The 23704-nt window shown below is 35.0% G+C and overlaps 1 protein-coding gene across 12 annotated transcripts in view; it reads right to left on the reverse strand.

The window, feature by feature from the left end:
* Positions 1–5706: 5706 nt before the first annotated feature.
* The window catches only part of LOC149562792 (26S proteasome non-ATPase regulatory subunit 13 homolog B-like), a 94865-nt gene continuing 76867 nt past the window's right edge, over positions 5707–23704 (reverse strand). For 8 of the 12 annotated variants that reach the window (XR_016363988.1, XR_016363985.1, XR_016363984.1 and 5 more), the window contains one exon: positions 6207–6677. Coding sequence is in view for 5 of the 12 variants with exons in the window: in XM_089826246.1 (XP_089682372.1) it covers positions 6492–6677 (186 nt within the window). In the remaining 7 variants the exon portion in view is untranslated. Of the gene's footprint in view, positions 6068–6206; positions 6678–23704 lie in introns of those variants that run through there. The other 4 variants (XR_016363987.1, XM_089826250.1, XR_016363986.1 and 1 more) reach the window with 3 other exon arrangements.

A 23704-nucleotide genomic window follows, 5' to 3' on the forward strand; every position in this document is an offset into this window, starting at 1 on the left:
CGACGAGGGGGGTGAAGTGGACCTCCAGCACCAGCAATACCCTTGTGGTTGGCCACTCTCGATCTGTGAGACCCTGAACCAAGTTTAGTACTACTACTACTCTCACTCCTTAGCGGCACCACTCTGGTAAGTCACAATGACAGACCAAAGGTCCTTCATGCCCAGATTCATCTTGTTCGGTGTTGGAGTTCTTTCAGCAAAAGAAGGGTCCCTAGTTCTTGCCTCCTTGTTGGCCCCTTTGTTGTTTTATTTATTTTTATCTCGCTTGGTCTTTCCCAAACACCGTTTGGTGTCTTACAATCTGTTGCTTCCTTGCTTCTATGCTTTCAGTCCCTTAGACCCTTGTTGGTCTTTTATTGGACATTAATAGATTTATCTTACCTTATCTTATCTTATCTCTTGAATACAATTTTCATCTTGAGAGCCACTCTTCTCTTCTTTGCTTGATTCTTCCTCATGATAGTTTGTTTGCTTGCAAGTGATTCTTGCCGCTTCTGTGAAGTTTGGGTTTTGCATCTATTTTCCCCACCAACTCCTACAATAAGGTCTGAGAGTATGTAAAAGTGAAGCAAGGGATATAGGGTATGGAAAGAGGCAGCTTTGGAAGAATTGATAAGTAGGACATGATTTCCACAGCTAGTCAAATTGTGATGTGAATATCAGGATTTAACTGTGTGATTTTGAGTCAAACTCGATGACCCATGTTTCATGAGTAGTGATTCAACATGAATCCATCTCTCATGAGAATAAATGGAACACTTAGCACTCATTGGATCTAGGTGATGCTCACAGGGGTGAAGCACCGGGACTTCCCGGGAGGTCACCCATCCCAGTACTACTCCAGCCTGAGCGCGCTTAACTACGGAGTTTCCTCCACAGTTAAACCCAAAGCTTGCAACCCCATTTGCAAAACCTTCACCAAGTGTTGTGCCTTATGAACCATTCATTAGAAAGCCCCTTAAGCTCATCAATTGATAAGTAGGACATGATTTCCACAGCTAGTCAAATTGTGATGTGAATATCAGGATTTAACTGTGTGATTTTGAGTCAAACTCGATGACCCATGTTTCATGAGTAGTGATTCAACATGAATCCATCTCTCATGAGAATAAATGGAACACTTAGCACTCATTGGATCTAGGTGATGCTCACAGGGGTGAAGCACCGGGACTTCCCGGGAGGTCACCCATCCCAGTACTACTCCAGCCTGAGCGCGCTTAACTACGGAGTTTCCTCCACAGATAAACCCAAAGCTTGCAACCCCATTTGCAAAACCTTCACCAAGTGTTGTGCCTTATGAACCATTCATTAGAAAGCCCCTTAAGCTCATCAATTGATAAGTAGGACATGATTTCCACAGCTAGTCAAATTGTGATGTGAATATCAGGATTTAACTGTGTGATTTTGAGTCAAACTCGATGACCCATGTTTCATGAGTAGTGATTCAACATGAATCCATCTCTCATGAGAATAAATGGAACACTTAGCACTCATTGGATCTAGGTGATGCTCACAGGGGTGAAGCACCGGGACTTCCCGGGAGGTCACCCATCCCAGTACTACTCCAGCCTGAGCGCGCTTAACTACGGAGTTTCCTCCACAGTTAAACCCAAAGCTTGCAACCCCATTTGCAAAACCTTCACCAAGTGTTGTGCCTTATGAACCATTCATTAGAAAGCCCCTTAAGCTCATCAATTGATAAGTAGGACATGATTTCCATAGCTAGTCAAATTGTGATGTGAATATCAGGATTTAACTGTGTGATTTTGAGTCAAACTCGATGACCCATGTTTCATGAGTAGTGATTCAACATGAATCCATCTCTCATGAGAATAAATGGAACACTTAGCACTCATTGGATCTAGGTGATGCTCACAGGGGTGAAGCACCGGGACTTCCCGGGAGGTCACCCATCCCAGTACTACTCCAGCCTGAGCGCGCTTAACTACGGAGTTTCCTCCAGAGTTAAACCCAAAGCTTGCAACCCCATTTGCAAAACCTTCACCAAGTGTTGTGCCTTATGAACCATTCATTAGAAAGCCCCTTAAGCTCATCAATTGATAAGTAGGACATGATTTCCACAGCTAGTCAAATTGTGATGTGAATATCAGGATTTAACTGTGTGATTTTGAGTCAAACTCGATGACCCATGTTTCATGAGTAGTGATTCAACATGAATACATCTCTCATGAGAATAAATGGAACACTTAGCACTCATTGGATCTAGGTGATGCTCACAGGGGTGAAGCACCGGGACTTCCCGGGAGGTCACCCATCCCAGTACTACTCCAGCCTGAGCGCGCTTAACTACGGAGTTTCCTCATGAAACATGGGTTAACTAAGCGCGCTCAGGCTGGAGTAGTACTGGGATGGGTGACCTCCCGGGAAGTCCCGGTGCTTCACCCCTGTGAGCATCACCTAGATCCAATGAGTGCTAAGTGTTCCATTTATTCTCATGAGAGATGGATTCATGTTGAATCACTACTCATGAAACATGGGTCATCGAGTTTGACTCAAAATCACACAGTTAAATCCTGATATTCACATCACAATTTGGAAGAATTATCAAATCAGCAAAATGAACTAATGAAGACCTATTTCAAAGAAAAAAGTGTTATGATTGGTAGGGATGACAAAGTAGTTTTGTGTGGATCCCTATCAGGAAGCAATTATTAGAATATTAGAATGTTTTGTTAGTGGTCATCTTAGTTAGTCTTTAGTTTATTAGGTAGTTTCTATTATCATCTTAAGTTCATGATTGCTTCTTTGAGAAACAATGTCTTTCTAAATCTATATAAGGAGCCTCTATCTCCTCTATTTGATACAACTATAACAACATTGATTTACCATAACATGGTACCAAAGTTAGATTTATGGGTTACATAAAATTTGGCAAATCTTTAAAAAAAAAATTGAGCCTCTTTTGATAAGGAATTGTTTTCTAGAAAAATAATTTCTGATTTTGAAATAAAAATCGTTGGAGGTATTTTATGAAACATTTGGAGCTTCTTTTCAAAAAAAATTGCTAAAAAGCATGATTTGCATTCTTTGTTTGAGGAAGCTTTGGGGGTGGGGGGGATTGCAATCTTTCCTAGAATTGGCAACTCGATGTGTAAGTTTTGATTATAGTGAAGGATTGAGGACTTTGAAGAGGCACAAAAACTAGTATTAGTCCCATTAAAGAGGTGGCCTAGGAGAATTGATAGAGATGTCTATAAAATGGAGAGCCTCACTACGTGGGAGAGCCTTAAATTGACTTTGAGATGGCATGCATTTGTTGCAGAGTTGGTTGGGATGGAATTTCCACAACAGATTCCATAGAGGAGATGCTCTAATAGATCAAGGATAGCTCATGGGGCTATGTTAGTCGAATAAGACGTGATTTGAATTTGTTTGGACAAACTTCATTTTTGGTTTTTGTTAAAGCTCATATTGCACTTGTCTCTAAAACATAAAAGTATTTCTTGAGATTCTTTTGGAGCTATTCTTCACCAAGCAAAAACAGAGATGATGATCGATGCCATCCATAAAGGTTTTATGTTATGCTTATGTTGATTAAAACACTCATATGTAATTTGTTGAAGGTTGGTGTAGAGGGCTTGTTGGGAAGTTATTTGGGTGGTGTGCTTGTAGGTTTTAAACAAATATTAATAGGAATTGCACTTTGCAGGGTAGAGTGTATGTAAGTAAATTGTTGACATTTAGGGTTACATACCCTTGTAAATGTAGAAATGACACTAATGTAGCATAATGGAGACATAGATTGTTGGTGTGTAGGTAGGGTTTCCAGGTGATTTTGTTGTGGTGACAAGGTGTTGCTACAAGCAACTATTTGCAAATGATATTAACTATGCAATATTTTTAGAAAATTAATAAAATATATCTTTTACTAAGCCAAAAAAAACACAATTTATGGTTTATTGATCACTCGTTGATTTTGCGTTAGGTTTTGGTTCCACCACATTCATCATGTCCCTTGATGCTACCACACATAGCAAAAGTGCCATATACCTGTGTGAGGCCACGGAGGAAGTTGTAGGTAAGGTGGGTGAAGAAAACATATTTCATGTGATGACCAACAATGTAGTAAGTAAAGTTGTTGCGGGTAAACTTTATGGAGAGACACTCAAGCATATTGTGGTCTCCATGCGCCACCCATTCCATTAATGAGGCAAATATGGGAGAGAAGGGAGTTGGCTCCTCCTAGAATCACAACATTTGTCATAAATTTCATCACATTTCATTCCTTGATTTAGTCACAGGCAACTTTGAAGTGCATGCTTGTTGGTGAGGAGTGGACAACCTCATCCCGTGCTACAACTGTTGCAAGTAATTAATGTGACAAATTGCATTTTTCATGAGCCATGCTTTTGAGCCCCTCGTGCAAAAATCGCACAAGTAAAATTTATAAATTCTACATTATGTTTTAATTTAAATTTAAATTTTATGTTCACTTTTTTTTGTTTGTGATTTTTCTTATTTTCCTTCACAATTGACTATTAATGTTTCACAACATTTGCAATTCACTAAGCCCCTAATAGTTCTCCTAAGAGTTTCTAATGCAATTCACTAAGCCCCTAATAGTTCTCCTAAGAGTTTCTAATGGGGAGAAGTCCACTATGGACTGCATATTTGAGTGCATGCATAGGGCTAAGGAAGTCATTGTATCTATCAATGGAGGAGATGAGAGTATCATCCCATTTGGGCATACTTGATCGGAGATGGCACTTTAACTTCACAAACCCATCCATGCAATCGCTTATTACCTCAGTCCAACATTCCATCTCCACCTTGATTTCAAGGTGGACAAGAAGGTTACTAACAAGCTCTACTCAATTATAGGGTGGATGCCTGCTAGTGACCATGATACTAATATCAGCACTCTCATCCATCAGATAAAGTGGAGCTCTTCTCTTGTCATGTATGCAAACTGGTTAAACAAATTTGCAGCGAGGTAAAATATATTTTGAGTGCATTATATGATTTTACAGTTTAAAGTCTTCAAGTTGGAGATGACACTTTTTTTCATTTTCTTATCTCAAATAGATGGCTAATGTTTGGTGCTAAAACACCAAATTTTTAGGGGATTGTCATTTGCATATCAAGTCAACCATGTAGCACTTCGGGTTGTGAACACAATTAGAGTATGTTTAAGTGTTGAATGATATAGTATTTGTTCATTATAACCTTGTCTTAGAAAGAGATTAGATTGTGGACGATGACAACACCTTGATCACATTGGAGGTGGTCAGTCAAAAATTTGAGCGGATCACTGAGCCTGCGAATCTTGTCTTTAGTGAGGAGGACCTCAAGTGGATCAACCAAACAGAGAGGCTACGGTGGTAGATGTGGTAGAGTAGGATAGATAACAAGCAAGCACAAGCACAAGCACAACTGATGTTTGTAACTGTGGTGTGTCAGGCAGCGATTATGGCTGCTAATTCATCTAGGACTTACCTTAGATACCTTCATATGAGGGATGCAGGCTCCTCTGAGCCATAGACTTGATTTTGTTTTGATATATGCTTGGAATATTTGATATCATGGATTTTATATTCAATGAGTTTTATATACATTTGACAATATTTATAATTTAATATATCTAAATTTGTTATTTCCTTCGTCTAAAATTTGTGTTTATACTTATGTGATCGATGTATACTTGTGCATGTGGTAAAATTAACTTAAATTTTATTATGTTATAGCATCTTTAAGGTTTACTTAACAAAGGGTGCATGAAATAAGTTTGAAATTCTTAAAAATCTCTAAATTTCCTGGGCTTTTTCATTTTTGCAAGTCTTACCACGTTTTTTCACCTAAGTCCCGGTTCCGATCCAAGTTTGAGTCCCGTAACTATGATTGCAATCACAACAGATAAGTAATTTTTGCATTGTTATAACTTATATTGAATTTAAAAAATCCGCATGTAACTAGCTATTTAATCCAAGGCAGTCTGTACTAAGCCACATCCATCGAACTATTTGAAGAATGCAGCCCAATTTAGAAACGATTTGAGTATTCCCTATTTCTCTACCAGTGAGACACCCAACTCTACTACCATGTTCAGCTGCAGATTTAATTATTTTGACAATTGGCATCATCACAAGGCGGTTCTGCCGTGAAAAATTTTAAAAATAAGGAAGCTAAAATACGGCACACATTTCAAAAGTGTATCATAATTAAAGGCATGTGAATTCAAATCATACTTAATCTGAAACCACTGTGTAATGTTTTTTATTCAGACATTTTGAGACCCCTCTTATGGGAAATTACAAAACCATTAACATAGTGTATGAGTTCTGCCTCATAAAAGAATTTATGGATACTCAAGTGAGTCTACAAAAGCAGGGGATGGGATAGCGAATTCCAACACTGAGCTGAACAATCACTTGAATGAAACAAGGATTGGAAGACCTGCTCAATGGGTAATAATAAATTTATCAAATCTGCATAGAGAAAGTAAGCACTCCACGGAGACTATTACACTTCACTCATGATGCCACTAAGTCTGGTGTCTCAGCCTCAACAGCCAAAATAGTTGTATGGACTTTATGCAACCAGTTGTCAAGCCTGTCCCGTAACGATTTGATTTGTGGGATTCCCAGCACTCTGGGCTGCACCCAAGATACATGCACGGTCCCTTCAACTTGATCAATTACCCCTTCAATCAAATGCACCTGCAACCATATTTCCCAAGGTTTATGATACTAATAATATGGTGGTGCCATATATATCTCTTAACTCTCACTGCAAATGAGAAACTACATTTAAGAAAATGGGGACAACTAGTTATGATATCAATTGAGAAACTGTCTTCATATAAAACTTAAAAGTGAATATTTAATTGCTTTTGAAATAAACAGTATTATCACAAAAAGTACAACTCATTTTTTTAAATGAAAAAGAAAACACAATACATAACTTACTAGAAATATGCTACAGAATAAGAAAGAAAATGAAACATAAATGACAGTCTGAATTCTCAAGCCAAAAGTAGAGAATTTGGACAGTGGACTGTGGGACTAGTATCAAAGAATACCCATTAAGACACACAGTTCCACCCACTAATGAATCAACTAAAAAACTGATGGTTTCTAGATTATTTTGGTACCCTGTCAGCCAGTAGCATTGTTTGCAAACTAAATAAAAATACTAATAGCAATATCAGTCGAAACTTACTTTTCAATTGAAAGGTTCTGAAAACAAAATTCATGCGCGTGGTTTCTTAAAAGGCAAAGAAAAGTGGCAAAGTAAAACAAATTACAAATGCAAAGACAACATGTAATAGATGCAAGAGAACCCAAGGGTAGAGACAAAATGGACAAAATTTATGAACCCCCCATGGCACCATGCTCTTATAGCCCTCTGAAACCCCTACTGCTAATTATACTGGTCCAAAAAGGGACAGGCAAAAATGTTATGGAGTAGCCCTCTTCCAACTGTCATACTGATTCAAACAGCCCCCCTTCAACCAGAGCATAATGTTCAAAATCCTAGAGATAATCTCCACTGCTAAATTGCACTATTCTGAAATTCAGGATTCAACTTTACAAAACAACATCCTCAAGTGGTTTCCTTTGGCATCTTCAGAACCTAAAATACAGGATGCAGGAAATTCAAGTTGCTCAAAATAAAGTGGTTGCTGAAGGTGACAAGAGCAAGGTGACATTTGACCAGGATTTACACGCTTGGACAAAAGAATTCTCCAACATGTTCAATACTTAACAAAATTTTGACCAAAGGATGTTGAAAAACTCTGACTCAACAATAGCTCGACAAGCACAAAACAATTTAAGACTTGGACATGTCAAACTCGGGAAAAAACAAAGTAATAACTCAGCAAATTTTTCAAACATTTGAAAATACATAAATTTTATATATATTCTTAAAAAAAAAAATTTTACTGAACTTGTAGAACATATTATTGCTTCCCATCATATATAAATCAAAATTATAGTTGAATATGTATCATAAACCAAAACAACAAGTTCAACTTCCAAATACATGTTAACTGTTATGCTGCAAGTGGTTGTTCAAAGGCCACTACAATGTCAAGTGTGGAAATTATATTAAATTTTGAATTTCTGTTCACATCGCAAGTTTGAAGTTTAAACTTTAAACTACTTGCTTACATCTAGAAAGTTCAAGTCTGTTGGTCATTTTTGTTTGTTCATTTTGTGAGTTATAAGCTGCAGAATTAAATTTTTCCAATTATAGCTATGAACATTCAAACTTGCATGTCATTTTATTTTTTAAACTTGTAACATGCATTATGAACAAAACTTCCATGTTTCATATAATTTCTACATCCAAAATTTTGTCGATCTCTAAGTCAATTTATTAGACTGTGAAAATTAAAGCCTGCGGGTTGCTTAAACTTTCAGTGTCTATCAATAAAACCTTCAGCATGATAGGTGTTTATCCACTATGATCTCATCTAGGGTGGTGATTTAAAGCATGATTTAAACTGTGTTAATTACAACCTGCAGATTGGTTAAACTTTCAGAACGTATCAATGTATCAACACTTTCAGCATGTTTGCCCCTCTATTATCATATGGGAAGTATGGAAGGAGAGAAATAGGCGAATTTTTCAGAACAAGAGTGAAGATTTGGAAAGGCTAATTTGTAGAGTGAATATGGAAGTTGAGGAGGTGCTTAATGCCACTTCAACAGCATCAGTGCCAGATATTCCTTTCACAAAATGGGATCAGCAGTGCCAATCAGTATGGACTGCATTAAAATTCAGAAGAATGGATGGACTAAAGCATTGAATGTTAAAAATGGATAGGACACAGGTAAAGTGGGAGGGGAACTAATGAAGGGTGGAGCTGCTATAAGGAACGGGGGAGTTGCAGGAATAGGTGTTATTATGCGAGATCATTCAGGTAATACTCTGGCCATGGGTGCAATGAAATTATCAGGTGGGACAAACAATGTTGCTGAAGGCAGAGCAGCACTACTAGCGGTTTGATGGGCTGTTGCACTGGGTTATTCACAAGTCCATTTCAAAGGAGATTCTTTAATTATGATCAGAGCTATAGAGGAGGGTAAAATTAGGGTGTGGCATCTTCAATCCATTGTTAGTGCAATCAGGGATGCCCTGAACAATTTGAATAATTTTAAAATCTCACATATGTGCAGAGGAGGGAATGTGGGAAGCGGATAAACTTTCCAAGTGGGCATTGTCCTTTGAGGAGGATGAAGTTTTTAGGTTCGAAGATTATAGGAATATTGATATCTATTAAAGGGGTATTCAGTGTCTTACCCATTTAATACATTATATCTTAGGTTTGATTGATCCACGAGCACTAATTATATTTGAACACAGGGTTCGGCGATCAAGGAAAGTTAGGTTGGAGCACAATCATCGTCTTTCGTTGAGGGATGCAGTTAATTTTTTTAAAGGATGGAGGAAAAACTGGAAAATGGCCTATTGCACGAGCGGAAATCTGGTGAATCATAAGGATCGTAATCTAACCTTGGGTTTACATGTTTTTGGAGGAAATCATAATGGAGAATATGTCAGAGTTGTGTGCAAAATCTTTTCAGCAAGAGAAAGGACGTTTGGGTGTGCTGAGTTAATGTCCGGCTTGGTCCTAGTTTTTTCCCAAATTTGGTTCTCTGCAGTGTCAAGTTGTGTGCACTGAAGAGCTTGGGAAGATCAAGGGTCTGCAAGTGTCTCAACGTGGAGGCTAATTTTGCAGTCACTACTAAGGTGCAGCAAAAAGGGCTTCCAGATCCCGTGAAGGAGAGAATGCAAACACTGATTCAATTCAAATCGGCAAAAGTGGTGGACATTTTACTGGATCTTATTGGGGAAAAATTTCAGTCTCATCGGAGGTGAAGATTGCAAATAGACGTCATTTCTATGATTATTGCTTGGGGATTGGAGTTGGGGGAGGAGGTGGAAACAGTCAAGTGGGTAGCTGAATTTCTATTTGAAAAAGAGCTGCTGTTGGGACTTGATGCCATATTGGAATGGGTGGTCCCAGACCATGGGACGGACATCTCCGAGTGTTATGCAGACAAGCAAGATGCCAGGGATTATGGGTTGATCCCATTTATTTGCTGGACTGGCAAAAATGATAAAGAACCATATTTGCAGGCGAGGTGAGATGCCTGGATGCACTTGAATATTGAACTGCAACATTTGGAGGAAGGGGTTGCTGAACATTTCCCAACAGAGGTGCCGTGGGGTAAGTGCTCGAGGCAGGTTTGTCGTCCATGTGCAATCACAGGCCTGTGAGGAGAAGAGATGAAAAGGGTGGCCTGCAATTTTGACTTCGATGGTTAATGGCTTGCAGATGACGGTGGTTGCGGATGAAATGCACTGGTGTTGATACGAATAAACCTAGTAAGGGGTTTTTGGTGTCACCCATTGTCAGCCTGACTGCTGATGTTTTGAAGGGATTTTGATTCATGTAAATTTTTTGTGTCTATACATGAAATTCAAGTTGTTAAGCCATATTGGCAGAGATTGAAAGCATGGGCAGGGTGGGATTAGATATATCTGTGATTAGCAGAGGTTAGCTGAGGGTGGAAGTTTATTCTCAAGGCTAAATTGTAAATGGATCTCTGTATACTGTAATTATCCTTTATATATGAATGAAATCAAATATTACCAACCAAAAAAAACTACTTTCAGCATAGAAAGTATTTATCAGTTACAGTCACTTATCTTGGTTTTACATTTAACTTCAAATTTTATGCAAATTTAAACTATAAAATTTCAAGCATGCAGAATGTTAATATTTATATTGTGTATTATTAATACTCAATATATATTTAAACAAACCTACAGGAAACGGCACCCCCTCAATCAATTTACAAGCAAGGGAATGATCTAAATGAAAGCCAAAATCACAGAAACAAAAATAAATAAATTGCTTAACCCATAGATGTAAAACTCACCAAAAAGTCACCAAGTCAGCAAGTACTTGCCAACTAAACTAAGTAGACTGGTTTGCAAATTTTCCGACCATTTACTTTCCGGGATTACTCACCCAGTATCTGATGAAAAACTTGTTGAACATTTGGTGAATTTTTGCCAGATAATAGACAAGTTTTAGTTAAAAATAAAACTCACCATCCACATCAGTAAAAAGGTCCAGCACACCTAAAACAGCCCATAAAACAATCAAACTGCACTGTTTTTCGCTCTGCAAGTGGGAATTGGCCCTCCCCAAAAGCAAACACACTATCCACAATGTTTTTCCACTGAGGAGAGAAAACAGAGAATGATTTTTTGGTCAATTTCAAAGGCAGAATTGAAGCACAGGTAGGTTCTTGGTTCCACGTATTTTTGTTATTTTTCAACAAAGAATAAGATTCATCACCTTTACTTCTTACCTTTTTCCTATTTTCACTATTTTTCAAGGTTGCACGGGGATGCGCATACTTGGGGTACTTAGGGTACCAGTACGAGTATGACTATTTTTCATAATAGGGGATGGGGACACTTGGGTAACTCAAACTTTATTTTTAACTATACTTTTATATTTATAGAAAATCTGAAATTATTAGTCATGACAATGGTTTTTCAAAACAAGAACTGTAATAAAGTTTGCAAATGTAATGTATTGTTTTCAGTTTCAGATTTGCTATATGTTTTTAATAATAATATATGATAAGTGATTAGGTGCATACCAGAGAAGGCAGCCTTTAAACATGAACAAGAAGATCATAAATCATATGACAATGACATATTGCAAATGATAAACTTCTGACTTAAAGAGAGATGAAGTTTATTGTTAATCAATATTATATCAAAATTTCAAACTGATTAGGTATTGGATTAAGCTTGATAGACAACAAACTGATAAGACCAAAAAATCAAAAGAAATTGAGAAATCTTAATCAATGTCCTTGGCTATGATGCTCTCCACCGAGTACCCAGTACTTAGGGTATGTGTATCTGGTACTTGGGGACGAGTCCCAGGGGTGTGGGTACGAGTACCCATGCAACCTTGCTATTTTTCATACCCAGCATGTTCTCTTCTTTTCTATATATTTCATTTATTTTTTAAAAACGTGTTTATAATCTTTTGATGAGATTAATTTTTTATTAATGTAAGCTGATTCTTAGTGATTTGTGTAATTTAATTGTTTTATATTACAAAAAAAATATGGTGCCACAACCATTTATAGGCACTTGTCCTACAAGAGTTAGAATCCCTACTTGGAAATATGCCCATCAAAGGCTGGATTCTGGGACAGTTTCGCATTATATGCACATGATTATATCGAAGCATAAAATAACCTCAAATGCCATCATGCAGACAATACTCATCGTGATTCCAAGTCTTGTCACAACACCGCTGACGAGATAAAAATAGATAAATGTATTCCCTCTTAGTTACCGGGTTCATACCACCAGCCCTGTACCAGATTCGGGTACTCACTCAGTATGGGTACGTCTGTGGGTACTTGCTGGGTTCATCGAGGAAACTTCTGTACTTATTTGAATATTTTTACACTGTCAATAGGCATTTAATATTTATCTTTGGCATATACCATTGACCAATGATCAAGTATCATACTATGAAATGATTTAGTTTTACAGTTCTCTATATTTCTCTTATAATTTTGTTTATAATGCATACATATACACACACATACTCATACATACCATAATGGAAAAAAAGTTTAACGTACCCCCACAGCGGCTTCTCCTTTCTGAATCCATCCCCAAACCTGAAACAGTAACTTAGCCTTCCCTTCAGCATACAAGAGAAGAAATTACAAAAGGAGAGGGCAAGAGAACCATAGCAACATCATAGCTAGTGGTCATGGTGCTCAAATCCAAAAGAAAATGGACAAAAGTGCTATGCCAAAGCATACTGGGCTTTCTTCATAGTCCATGCATCCCAAGAAAATCCAACTCCACTACATCTCCCTCAAGTAGAGTGCCAACAGTAGCACCTATCTGAAACACGTGCCAAATAGAATTTTTGTAACCAAAATAACACTTGGAGCACAGCCATCATTGGATCCTACTGGGTGGAATGGGGAGGTGCAAGAACATGCAGATATAGCATGTGCTATTTTTTGGTACTTCAACAGCATCCCTTTCAAAGTGGCAAACAGTTCTTATTGGGAGACAAACCGATAACTGCATTGATAGTTGCGGGACAAGACTATGAGGCGCCTTCTCACAAAGACTTGAGTGGGAGGTAGACTAATTTAAATATTATGCTAATTTATACTTTAGTGATTATGTTGGATCTTAGGCTAAACTTATTAAGTAACGATGTTGAATTTAGGCTATTTTTTGTTTAAAAATAGAAATAGTGTACTTAATTTTGCTTTATACTTGTAGGTTGCACATAAATGCAACTGAAAGGACGAGGCTAGAAGTGGAAAAACAAAATAAGGAATGGATAAAATATGGCTACATTATTCTTTCAAGGGTGGAAGGATGGGTAAAATGTACAATTATTAATTATTTCATAGCTTCAAAAGGGCAGGTTATTGTTTTGAAATCAGTATGCCTCCTACAAAGTCAAAAATGTAGAAATGTTGTCTCCAATGTTCGAGGAAGTTGTCATGAATAAGGACATGGAAATGTGGTGCAAATCATAAACAATAATGCAATTATAGACACCTAAAATCATCCCGACACCTGCAAGCAACACTTTTACTAGTTTTCTTGTTAATTAAAAAATCTTAATTATTTGATAATCTTATATTTCAAATTCAAAAAAAAATCATTTCCTTCCTTTCTCGTAAAAAAAAATTATTCTTTAATTATCTTCCCTTTTTATGGGTAATGGGCTGAAGCCTCGATTATTTGTTGAAATTAATTATTAAAATGTGTTAAACTTGAGTAGACTCGAACCCAAGACCTCCCAGAGGAGAGGCTCACAACTTACCGTTGTGTTGTAGGCTCTTACCTCTTTAATTATCTATTTTATTATAATCTTAATTAAATACTAAAAATGATTTAACTAATCCCTTTCACCATTTTGATTAAATAATCTCTATTATTTAAATAAACTAATGTCTATTTCTCACCCATAATTAAATAATTATTTTAATTAGTTAATGAGTTAACTATTTTTTCTATAATTAATTTAGACTATTTAATTTATTTTATTTCACTTCTCAAAAACCTCTTCTAAGTATAAATAGAATCTTTATTCTATTTATTTATTTTATGCAGATGGACTTTAAAAAATATTTGTATAATTTAAATCTTTCATTTCTCTTTTTGAGGCAAACTGCTACCTAAGGGGGTAGCTCCCTATATTGTATTAATATAAAGTAAAGCATTACATAGAGAAGTTGCCTCTAGCAGAAAACGAATATCATTCCTCCACTTGGCTCAAAGATCCTTTTCAGCTCAAAGTAGTGACCATGTTTTCATTTTCAACCAGAAAGTTGTTGAAATCGTTGATATTTTGCCTTATGGTTGCTTTCTTGAAAAGGGTGCTCACTTTCTTCCTTTCCCCTTTTTTCCCTTCAGCCTCCAAGTTGAAGATAGTGGCATGTTTGAGGTTTTACTTGCACATCGTAGATATTTGTTATAGCAGCGACATAGTATTCTTTTGCAGCAGTCCCAATGATAGCACTCATCCCTTTCATAGTAATGCCAGCAAACTAAACAATGGAACTGAGAAATTGTGCATAGATCTCTCCATTATGGATAAGACCTTTCCTTGAGTCCACATGCTATCTCCCTATCAATTTTATGATCGCACCTTTGGCTGGTGGGCCATTGGTGTGAGAGAGGAGTACAAGTGGGTAAAGAGTACAACAAAGTACACTTCCTCTCCTCCCCCTGACACTTGGACAGCATTCCAGATATTCTTTCCATACTTTGTTAGCATTGCAAATATGAAAAAGAACTTAAAATAAGGGCAGGTGAATGTCTTAAAGAGAAGAATGTAGTCGGAATAAAGTAACTATTATGTTTAGTACTTGTTAAGCTAGTCGGTTTGGGTAGTTAGATGGTAGGAAATGCGTCTGTTGGTTTCCAACTAACCGACCCTTCTATAAATATCTGGAACATTGGTATTGTACTCGTGTGGATTTTTGGAATTAATAAAGAATAATTTCCTTGCCTACTGGTACTGCGGTATGAATGGTATATGTTAAGTTTTAAGTTCATATGTATCATTTGAACTATTTTATGTGATTAGCATATCTCTGAATCTGTGAAACTTGAGTGATATTTCCACTCTACAAAGAAGTTATAATTTTATGAGAGCATCATTATGGGGATTCTATGGTGATTTTACAGAGATTTAACAGCAATCCTGTGAGTTGTAAATCAAAGTGAATTTGATGGACTTGTACTCGTTTTCCAGGGCTCGCATGGCTTCGGGATAAGTTATCAAAACTATCAGTATTAATTGCTGGTGCATGTGTACTCTATAATTGTGAATTGCAGGTACATGCCACTCAAAAGTAACAATTACAAATAGTCTGGAGATTTTAAGCTATTTTTCTGTCTATTTGTTTTTTGAACGAAGCCATCATTCATGGGATTATTGCAGATTTATTTAGGCTTTATCAATGGAAATGATTGTCTTCCATGCATGTCAGAAGTTTTGGACATTAGTACATATTGGGGTTTGGGAACAGCAAGTCCATCAGAGAATCATTTCTTACTATTTTATCTAATCCCTACCAATCTACTACATTTCTTGAGATGACATACCTCTAGTTTTGATCTATAGCCCATTTGCTAAACAATCAATTGTTCTACTAGCTTCACGAGATATATGAGTTATTGTGAAATTTGGGATTTGTTGCAATATAAGAATGATTCTTTCAATCTGTTTTACCACTCTCCAACTCAATGCATATTGTTTGGAAATATCATTTATAACTATTTGCAAAATTTCCTTCGATGTCCAAATCAGAGATCAATTTATCTATAAATGTTTGTAACCCAAACAGCAGGGCTTCATATTCAGTGTCATTGTTTGCACCTTCTAAACGTTTAATTGATCCTGCCCATTATGTTTGCAACCTGAGTAGAAGCACTTCATATTCAATATCATCATTGGCACCTTCGAAACATTTAACCGATCCTACCCTTTCATATCACCAATTTAGTTTCCAATTGTGAATCCTGCTTGTGATCAACCCAGGTTACCTCATGAGGCACCATCGAAGTTAAGTTTTAATCCACCAATAGTTAATGGTTTCAATTTAGCTTCGCTCCTTTCCGATTTATCCTGAACAAAATTACATATAGGAATGATTAAGTGTGGCTATTTATTTGACATTTGATCATCCCATTGTTTATAATGTTTGAGTTTTTTGTTTTTTACTAAGAAGAAGATATTAGCAGGAGATAGGCTCCAAGAGATTGTAATAATGGGACCCCATAAATGTCCACTCTGTAAAAAACATGAAGAAATTATCGACCATCTTCTTGTCAATTGCAAGATAGCACGCCAAAGTTGGATATATTGTTGACAGAAAACTAGGTTGGCAAGGTCTGTTACAAGATGACTTAATGGGACTTTTCAAAGAATGCTCCAATATTCACAAAGGATGTTTATGGAAAGTCCTTCTGCAAGAAACACCTGCACAGATAATCTAGCAGCTCTGGAAGGAACAAACCAAAGGATATTAAAACAAAAATAATCCTCCATTGACGATATCATTCACAAAATAGAAACACATATAAGTGAACATATAAAATTTATAAATTAAGTAGGCTTGTCCATGTGAAGTCCCCTACTTTTGGCAATACATTTGTTCCCAAGCATAGCTTGTTTGGCCAATCTTTATTTGACTGATCATTTTTATTGCAGTGTACCCTTATCCATTTTTATTGCAGTGTACCCTTATCCCATGTTGTTTTCTGATTTTGTTGCACACCATATTAACTCGGTGTCCTCATCTCTTAACATAATCTATCATTTCTTTAAAATTCATTAAGATGTATCATATGTGTATTTGGATCTATCGCATCCAGAAGTTTTCCCAGTGGCAGAAAAGAATTCCATTATTAGTGGTAGTTATTAGAATATTATAATGTTTCTTAAATGATCTTAGTTAGTCTTAGTTTATTAGGTAGTTTCTATTTTTGTCTTGAGTTCACGATTGTCTTTTTTAGAAACATCGTCTTTGTAAATCTACATAAGGAGCTTTCATCTAGACCTTTGGTCTCCTTTGTTCAATACAACTACAACAACATCAATTTACCATAACATGGTATCAAAGCAGGTCAATGGAATTTCATATGTACTTGCATGCACTTGTATGTGTTGTTTTACCATGTGCAATCTCATGTTTTGCCGCATAAAGACTTTCCTTAGGGGTTTTCACAATTTTTTCCCTTGGATGATTTTTGATTCTATAATTTGCAAAGTCATGTGTGATTCCTTTGTGGATTATAATTTTCTCCGCAAAAATTATCTGGTGGGTTTATAAAAAATTTCCTCAAAATTATTTGTTGGGTTTTACCACTTTTCCTAAAAAACGAAGCTTCGTATTCTCCAACCCATGTCTCGAATTTTGATGTCTAGTTTTCATCAATTTTCACCTCAAAAACATGTCTGGTTTTTCTGATTTTTTCTCCTAAAAAATCATGGCTTTTTGCAGTCTAATTTGGGACATCATGCTCATCTACAAAGTTTGGAAAGTTTTACAATTTTTCCTCAAAATCCTGCTAGTTGTTCTCAGTGTTTGTCTATTTCCAAGGAAAAGTATCTTCGTTATCCAACATCAAGTTGGATGTTTTTGTGATGATTTTTGGTCAGATGTTTTACTAATTCTGGGAGGATTAGTAGCAGACTCATCTCAGTGGCAGAGTCAATGGCAAGCTCTTATCTTTTGTTCCAAAGCATTCTTCTTGGTCATTTACATTTTTTTGCATCAAAGGAGGCTCTCAACAGTAGCAAATGTTTTGAAGAATTTGTGACCGAAAGACATCAGTTAGACAATGACCATTAAGGGAGGATATTACAAATTAGAATATTATAATGTTTCTTTAATGATCATCTTAGTTAGTCTTCAGTTTAGTAGGGAGTTTCTATTACTGTCTTTAGTTCACAATTGTTTCTTTTAGAAACATCATCTTTGTAAATCTATATAAGGAGTTTTCATCTTCTCTATTTAATACAACTACAACAACATCGAGTTTAGATAATCACTGACCATTCTCCCATAGAAGCATTCCAATATTGGTTTAATTTGTGTTAGTTCTAGTATAGAGTGGAATATCCCTCTAACCTTGACAAAGTATTAGTGGAGTTTAGAGTTGTAATTAGTACACTTGGACTATTTTGTAAGATAGGATTATTTTTATCCCAACTATGATACTCTATGACTCAGCTTGACAAATACATAAATAGGATTGAACGAATGCGAAACTATAAGATTGTATTCGATAATATATTTATTGTTCAAGACCTTCACACATTCTTAACATAAAAGGACGATACCTATATACTTGGCAACCTTCTAAAAGTATCTATAGGGTCTTGTGATTTGATTAGGATTGATATTATCCTCATATTCTTATGATATAGTTTAGGCATATCTCTATCCTTAATGCCACCCTTGTGACACTATTATTTGATTGGTGTTTGTGTATGATGTTTGGATCTTTTTTTTGTATCATACATTAGATCATGTCTTATATGATGCTTATTTGTTTCTCTAATGATACTCTTATGGAATTAAAACATATTGTTTAGATTTCTACTATGGGTCATGCTCTACATAGTGTTATACTTCTATTTCAAAATCATGTTACAGAATACCTTTACACTATATTTTCAATGCCTTGGTTGGACATATTTGTTATATGGATGTTCTCACTATGGATATGATTAACTTTAATTCATGTTTATGATTTGGTTTTAAGCTAACCCAGCTAACTTATCATGTCTTATGTATATGTATTCTCTTCTTGCTGTGTCTTCTAAATGAGGAGAGGAAGTCGTAGTCACTTCTATGAGAGATCTAATCAATGTTGCACTCCTTCCTTGCCTGTCACTATTTGTATATATGTATATGTATATGTATTGTATCTTGTTGGTTGGTGATGCAGGTGTGTGCAAGTACTAGACATTGACTCCACCTGGCTAAACAAGTTTGAACATCTCTTAAAATCCTCGAACAAGTTGTTGATAAGGAGATGTCATCATGATCCATATAGGAACTCATGTATCCTTAGAATTCTAATAGGAAAATAGGAAGTCTAGTCACTTGATCTGGGGGATTACGTATCATTTCCTTTGATGGTTTGAATAATAGAAGTATTGTCTAGAATTATGTGCTCATGGTTTAGATATTTGGACCTTCATGTGTTATATATGTTCCTATTTGTTATACGATTGTAAATGTGTGATTTGCTATCATGATATTTTAGGTATATTTATCTGAGTATATATGGGTGCACACATATATATCAAAATAAATATACAGATTAATGTGACTACGATAGTTAGTTAGGAAATTTATATTAAAATCTTCGAAAAAAAATTTAAGGACTTCTATGGAACCGACAATTTAAAAATCCAGGTAATAATGTCGATTGCTTGATCTATCTATCTATCTATCTATCTATATCCATCCATCCATCCATCCATCTATCTTCTATCTATCTATCTATCTATATCTATCTATATCCATCCATCCATCCATCTATATATATATATATCACAATACAAGAATGAAATATAAGTTTCTAAAAAGAAAGCATTATCACAGCAATTATTATTAAACTAAGTTTACTATATTTAAAATTCGTTTGAGAAAAGTAATAGTTAAATTAAAAACTTATTTGAGAAAGAGTATAATTAAATTAATAACTTATTTGAGAAAAGTATTAGTAAATTAAAAACTCAATTTGAGAAAAGTTAAAGTTAAATTTAAAAAATAAAAAAAACTCATTTGAGAAAAGTAATAGTTAAATTTAAAAACTATTTGAGAATAGAATTAGTAATTTTATTTTTTTAATCATTTGAGAAATGTAAAAGTTAAATTAAAAACTTGTTTTAGAAAAATATTAGTAAATTAAAAACTCATTTGAGAAAAGTAAATATTTAAATTAAAAACTCATTTGAGAAAAGTAAAAGTTAAATTAAAAACTCGTGTGAGAATAGAATTAGTAAATTATAAAAAAATACATTTGAGAAATGTAAATGTTAAATTAAAAACATATTTGAGGAAAAGTTTTAGTAAACTAATAAAAACTCAGTTGAGAAAAGTTAAATTAAAAATTCATTTGAAAAAACTAGTAGTTAAAAAGTTATTTGAGAAAAGTAATAGTAAATTAAAAACCTATTTGAGAAAAGTAATAGCTAATTTTTTTTTTTTTTAAACCCTATTCAAGATAAAAGTAATAGTTAATTAAAAACCTATTTGAGGGAAATGAAATAGTGAGATAGAGATTTAATTATGAATGGTGAGTAAAACTTAAATTTTAGTGAAAACAATTACGCTTCACATATTTAAAAACTATCTTATAATGAAAGGACACTCAATAGATTTATGTTACCAAAACTATCTTATAATGAGAGGAAACTAAGGTAAATGAATTTCTTGTGTATTCACCTCACTTAAATTATACAAGAGTTAATGCTTCTTATTTTTTAAATTTATATATATCATAATATGATTGAATAATACATATATTAAATGAATAAGATGAAATAAATAATTGTGGTTATTTATATGAAATCATATATATATATATATATATATATATATATATATATATATATATATATATATATGTAGCGGATATTGTTTATTAATTAAATTTTTATAAAGATTAATAATTAAAGAAGAGAATCCTGCTTGTATTTTCGTACCATAGAGAGCATTAATGAATAATAACTTTATATTAAGTTAAAAGTCCACTAAATGTGAACTCAATTTTAATGATTGTTTGTTTACATATGTTGATGAAAACTTTTGATAAATAAGAGGATTTATTGACGGAACCCCTAGGTTTTCCTTCTTGTGAGTATTGATCATAGTGGCTTCTATGTTAAGTATCCTTGTAAGCCCTAGGACTTCTCATGGTCGCCAGAGGCTCTTAGATCCTATGTGTTAGTCTTGAAGTGATATTATATGTTTCTTTTGAATGTTTTCATATGTACTGATGATGGAAGGAGGGATTGTTATGTGATATCTTTACCATCTTGTGGTGTTTTCAAATCTTGAGGCTTTGTGATGAGTTGGTGTCTTCTAATTGTGGCTTGAATACCCTAGATGGTAATTTAAAGATTTTGGGGTGAACCTAAGAATGTGATACTTAATAGGTTTCTTTTTTAATGTTTTTGTTAAAATGTTGTAGGGTAGGGTTAGATGTCCGAGGTGAGTGGATCACCATAGGTGTTGGGACCCAAAAGTGGTCACTAGAGTATCCTATGTAGTAGAGACCAGGGCCCTGAGTAGGCTGGGTCTACATGTGAGTTTGTAATCAAGTAGAAACATTAATTAAATAAATGGGTTATTGGGGATTTGGGATAATACATTAATCAAGATGAGAGATTTTTTAGGCACACTAATCCTGGTGGAGTGTTGGGACTATATGTCATCTTATATAAGGCCTTAATGAGGGAGGTGACAATGGTTCAGGAGGTTGATCCCAACATTTAGGAAAGTGTAATAAGGTCGCATATGCCTTGTTGGAGTACTAGGACCATATGTCATTCTATATAAGGCTTGGATGCGGCAGGATGACAATGGTTTATGAGGTTGATCCCAACATTTGAGGGGTATGCGATCACACTCACCTAGTTGCATTCTAAGCTCTCAATCTTGTTTGGTTGCCTATGGATGTCTATGTGAAAGTTTTATGGATAGCTCTATGTGGATCTTTGTTGAGTAGTCGTTGGAGATTATCTGTTGACTCTTGAAGTCCTTATGCAACATTTCTCGTGGAATAAATCTATGCGATGTTTTGTAATATGAAATCTTGAAAGAGGATTTAAGATCATATGCATTTGTATCATGAATTGAAAAGTTATGTAAAATGGAGAAGGCTATCTCTAGGAGAAAAGAAGGGAAAAGTGAACATGTTGTATTATTTCAAAAGTTTAATGAAGTAGTGATGATGTTATGACATGAATATTTCTATTTCACATTTATGATTAAGTGATGGAAATAATAATATGTTATGATGACTAAAAGAATCTTGCATTTTACTAAAGGATAATAAGATCTTATAGAATGAATGGTTGGATAGCAAAACTTAGTTAATTTTGGATGGTAACCATGTGGAAATTTAGAGGGATAAATCTAGTGAATCTATCATTAAAAGATATCAATGCAAATTAAGTTGGAAAGTAAATGCATTTGATTTACTAAGTCTTGTACATTATTTTCTAAGTTCAAATGGTTAAAAATAATGAGTGGAAGTTGAGTTTATCATTTAGAATTAATAAACAAAACAAATAGGAAATATTATCTAAATATTGGTCTCTTACCCTAACTCCTATAAGGATGACTACGTGGAATAATATTAATGAAAGTGACCAAGTTTTACTTGAGAACTAAGATTAGAAAGTGGTTGATCCTATCCTAAATTAATATAATAAATAGATATTGAGATGAATAATGTAACAAGTAAGAAAGGATAAGTAGATGTGAATTGATACATGATTTGACTTGAGTAGTAAAGATGAAATGTTTTAAGGGCAATTAAGGGAGTAATAATCAAGTCATTTACAACTAGAAGATACTTGTTAATTGGATAGTTTGTATAAACATAAATTCTTGAATAGGAAACTAAGGAATGATGTTACAAAACAATGTTAGGGAACCTCCTAGGACTCTTACATCTCCAAAAGCAAGCAAAAGTAATATAAACAAAAAATTGTTCACTAAATTTAGTAACATTTAGCTTTGTCTTTATGTGTTCCCAAGCGGGCATGATATAAGAGTCCAGTGTTTGTTCCACAAGTCTTCCCAAAATGGAGCTCAATGCCTATTTTCAATTTTCCAACTCAAATGGTTCGTGATTAAATTTCTACTCCTTATTATGAGATTCCAAATTGTTGATCCACAAGGTGGATTGTCTATGGTAAAGAATATGTCAGATTCTTGAGAATCCAAATATTTATAGCATAGTACTTTGTGCCATAAGGCATTCAAATTCTTCTAAATGTGCCATGTTAGTTTTGCCCCTACAGCAACATTTTGTAGTTGGAGATCTTTGATGCTAGGACCTCCTTAGGTTGTGTTGATGTGAGTTTTGTTCCACTACAACATGCAGAATCAAATACTTAGTGTTCCAAGGAGAAACACCAAACAATCAATCCTCTCTTGATATAAGGTCATCTCTCATGCAACGCTTGCAAAGTAAGATAATGAAATGACTTCAAGGTTCCTTCTTAATCATGGACTTCACTTAGTTTTGTGATGTGATATGCTAGTTATCACAAAGGGACTTCTTCAATGGATATAAATTTTGCACCTCTAAAGATTTAGCTTCACAATGTGCAATGAAAATATGATTTTGATCTTCAACCACCCACTTCAACTTAAACTAAACTTCTGTTAATACTCCTAGATCTACTTCAAACTGTGAATGCAAGGAATCATGGATGACTTTGACTCTACTAGGTGTAATCTCACCAACGGCTCCACCCACCTAGTGCAAGCTTCTAAGGACTACACAAATGATTTCCAAATCAATATCCTCTCTCCAATCCCATCATTTGGATGCAAACCAAATAGTGAACATCAATTGAAGTTAAGTATTTTCATCAACTTACCACGCA

Source organism: Cupressus sempervirens, chromosome 4 (assembly GCF_028749045.1).
Source record: "Cupressus sempervirens isolate cs-2001-9-10 chromosome 4, ASM2874904v1, whole genome shotgun sequence".
In the NCBI taxonomy this organism is placed as follows: Eukaryota; Viridiplantae; Streptophyta; class Pinopsida; order Cupressales; family Cupressaceae; genus Cupressus; species Cupressus sempervirens.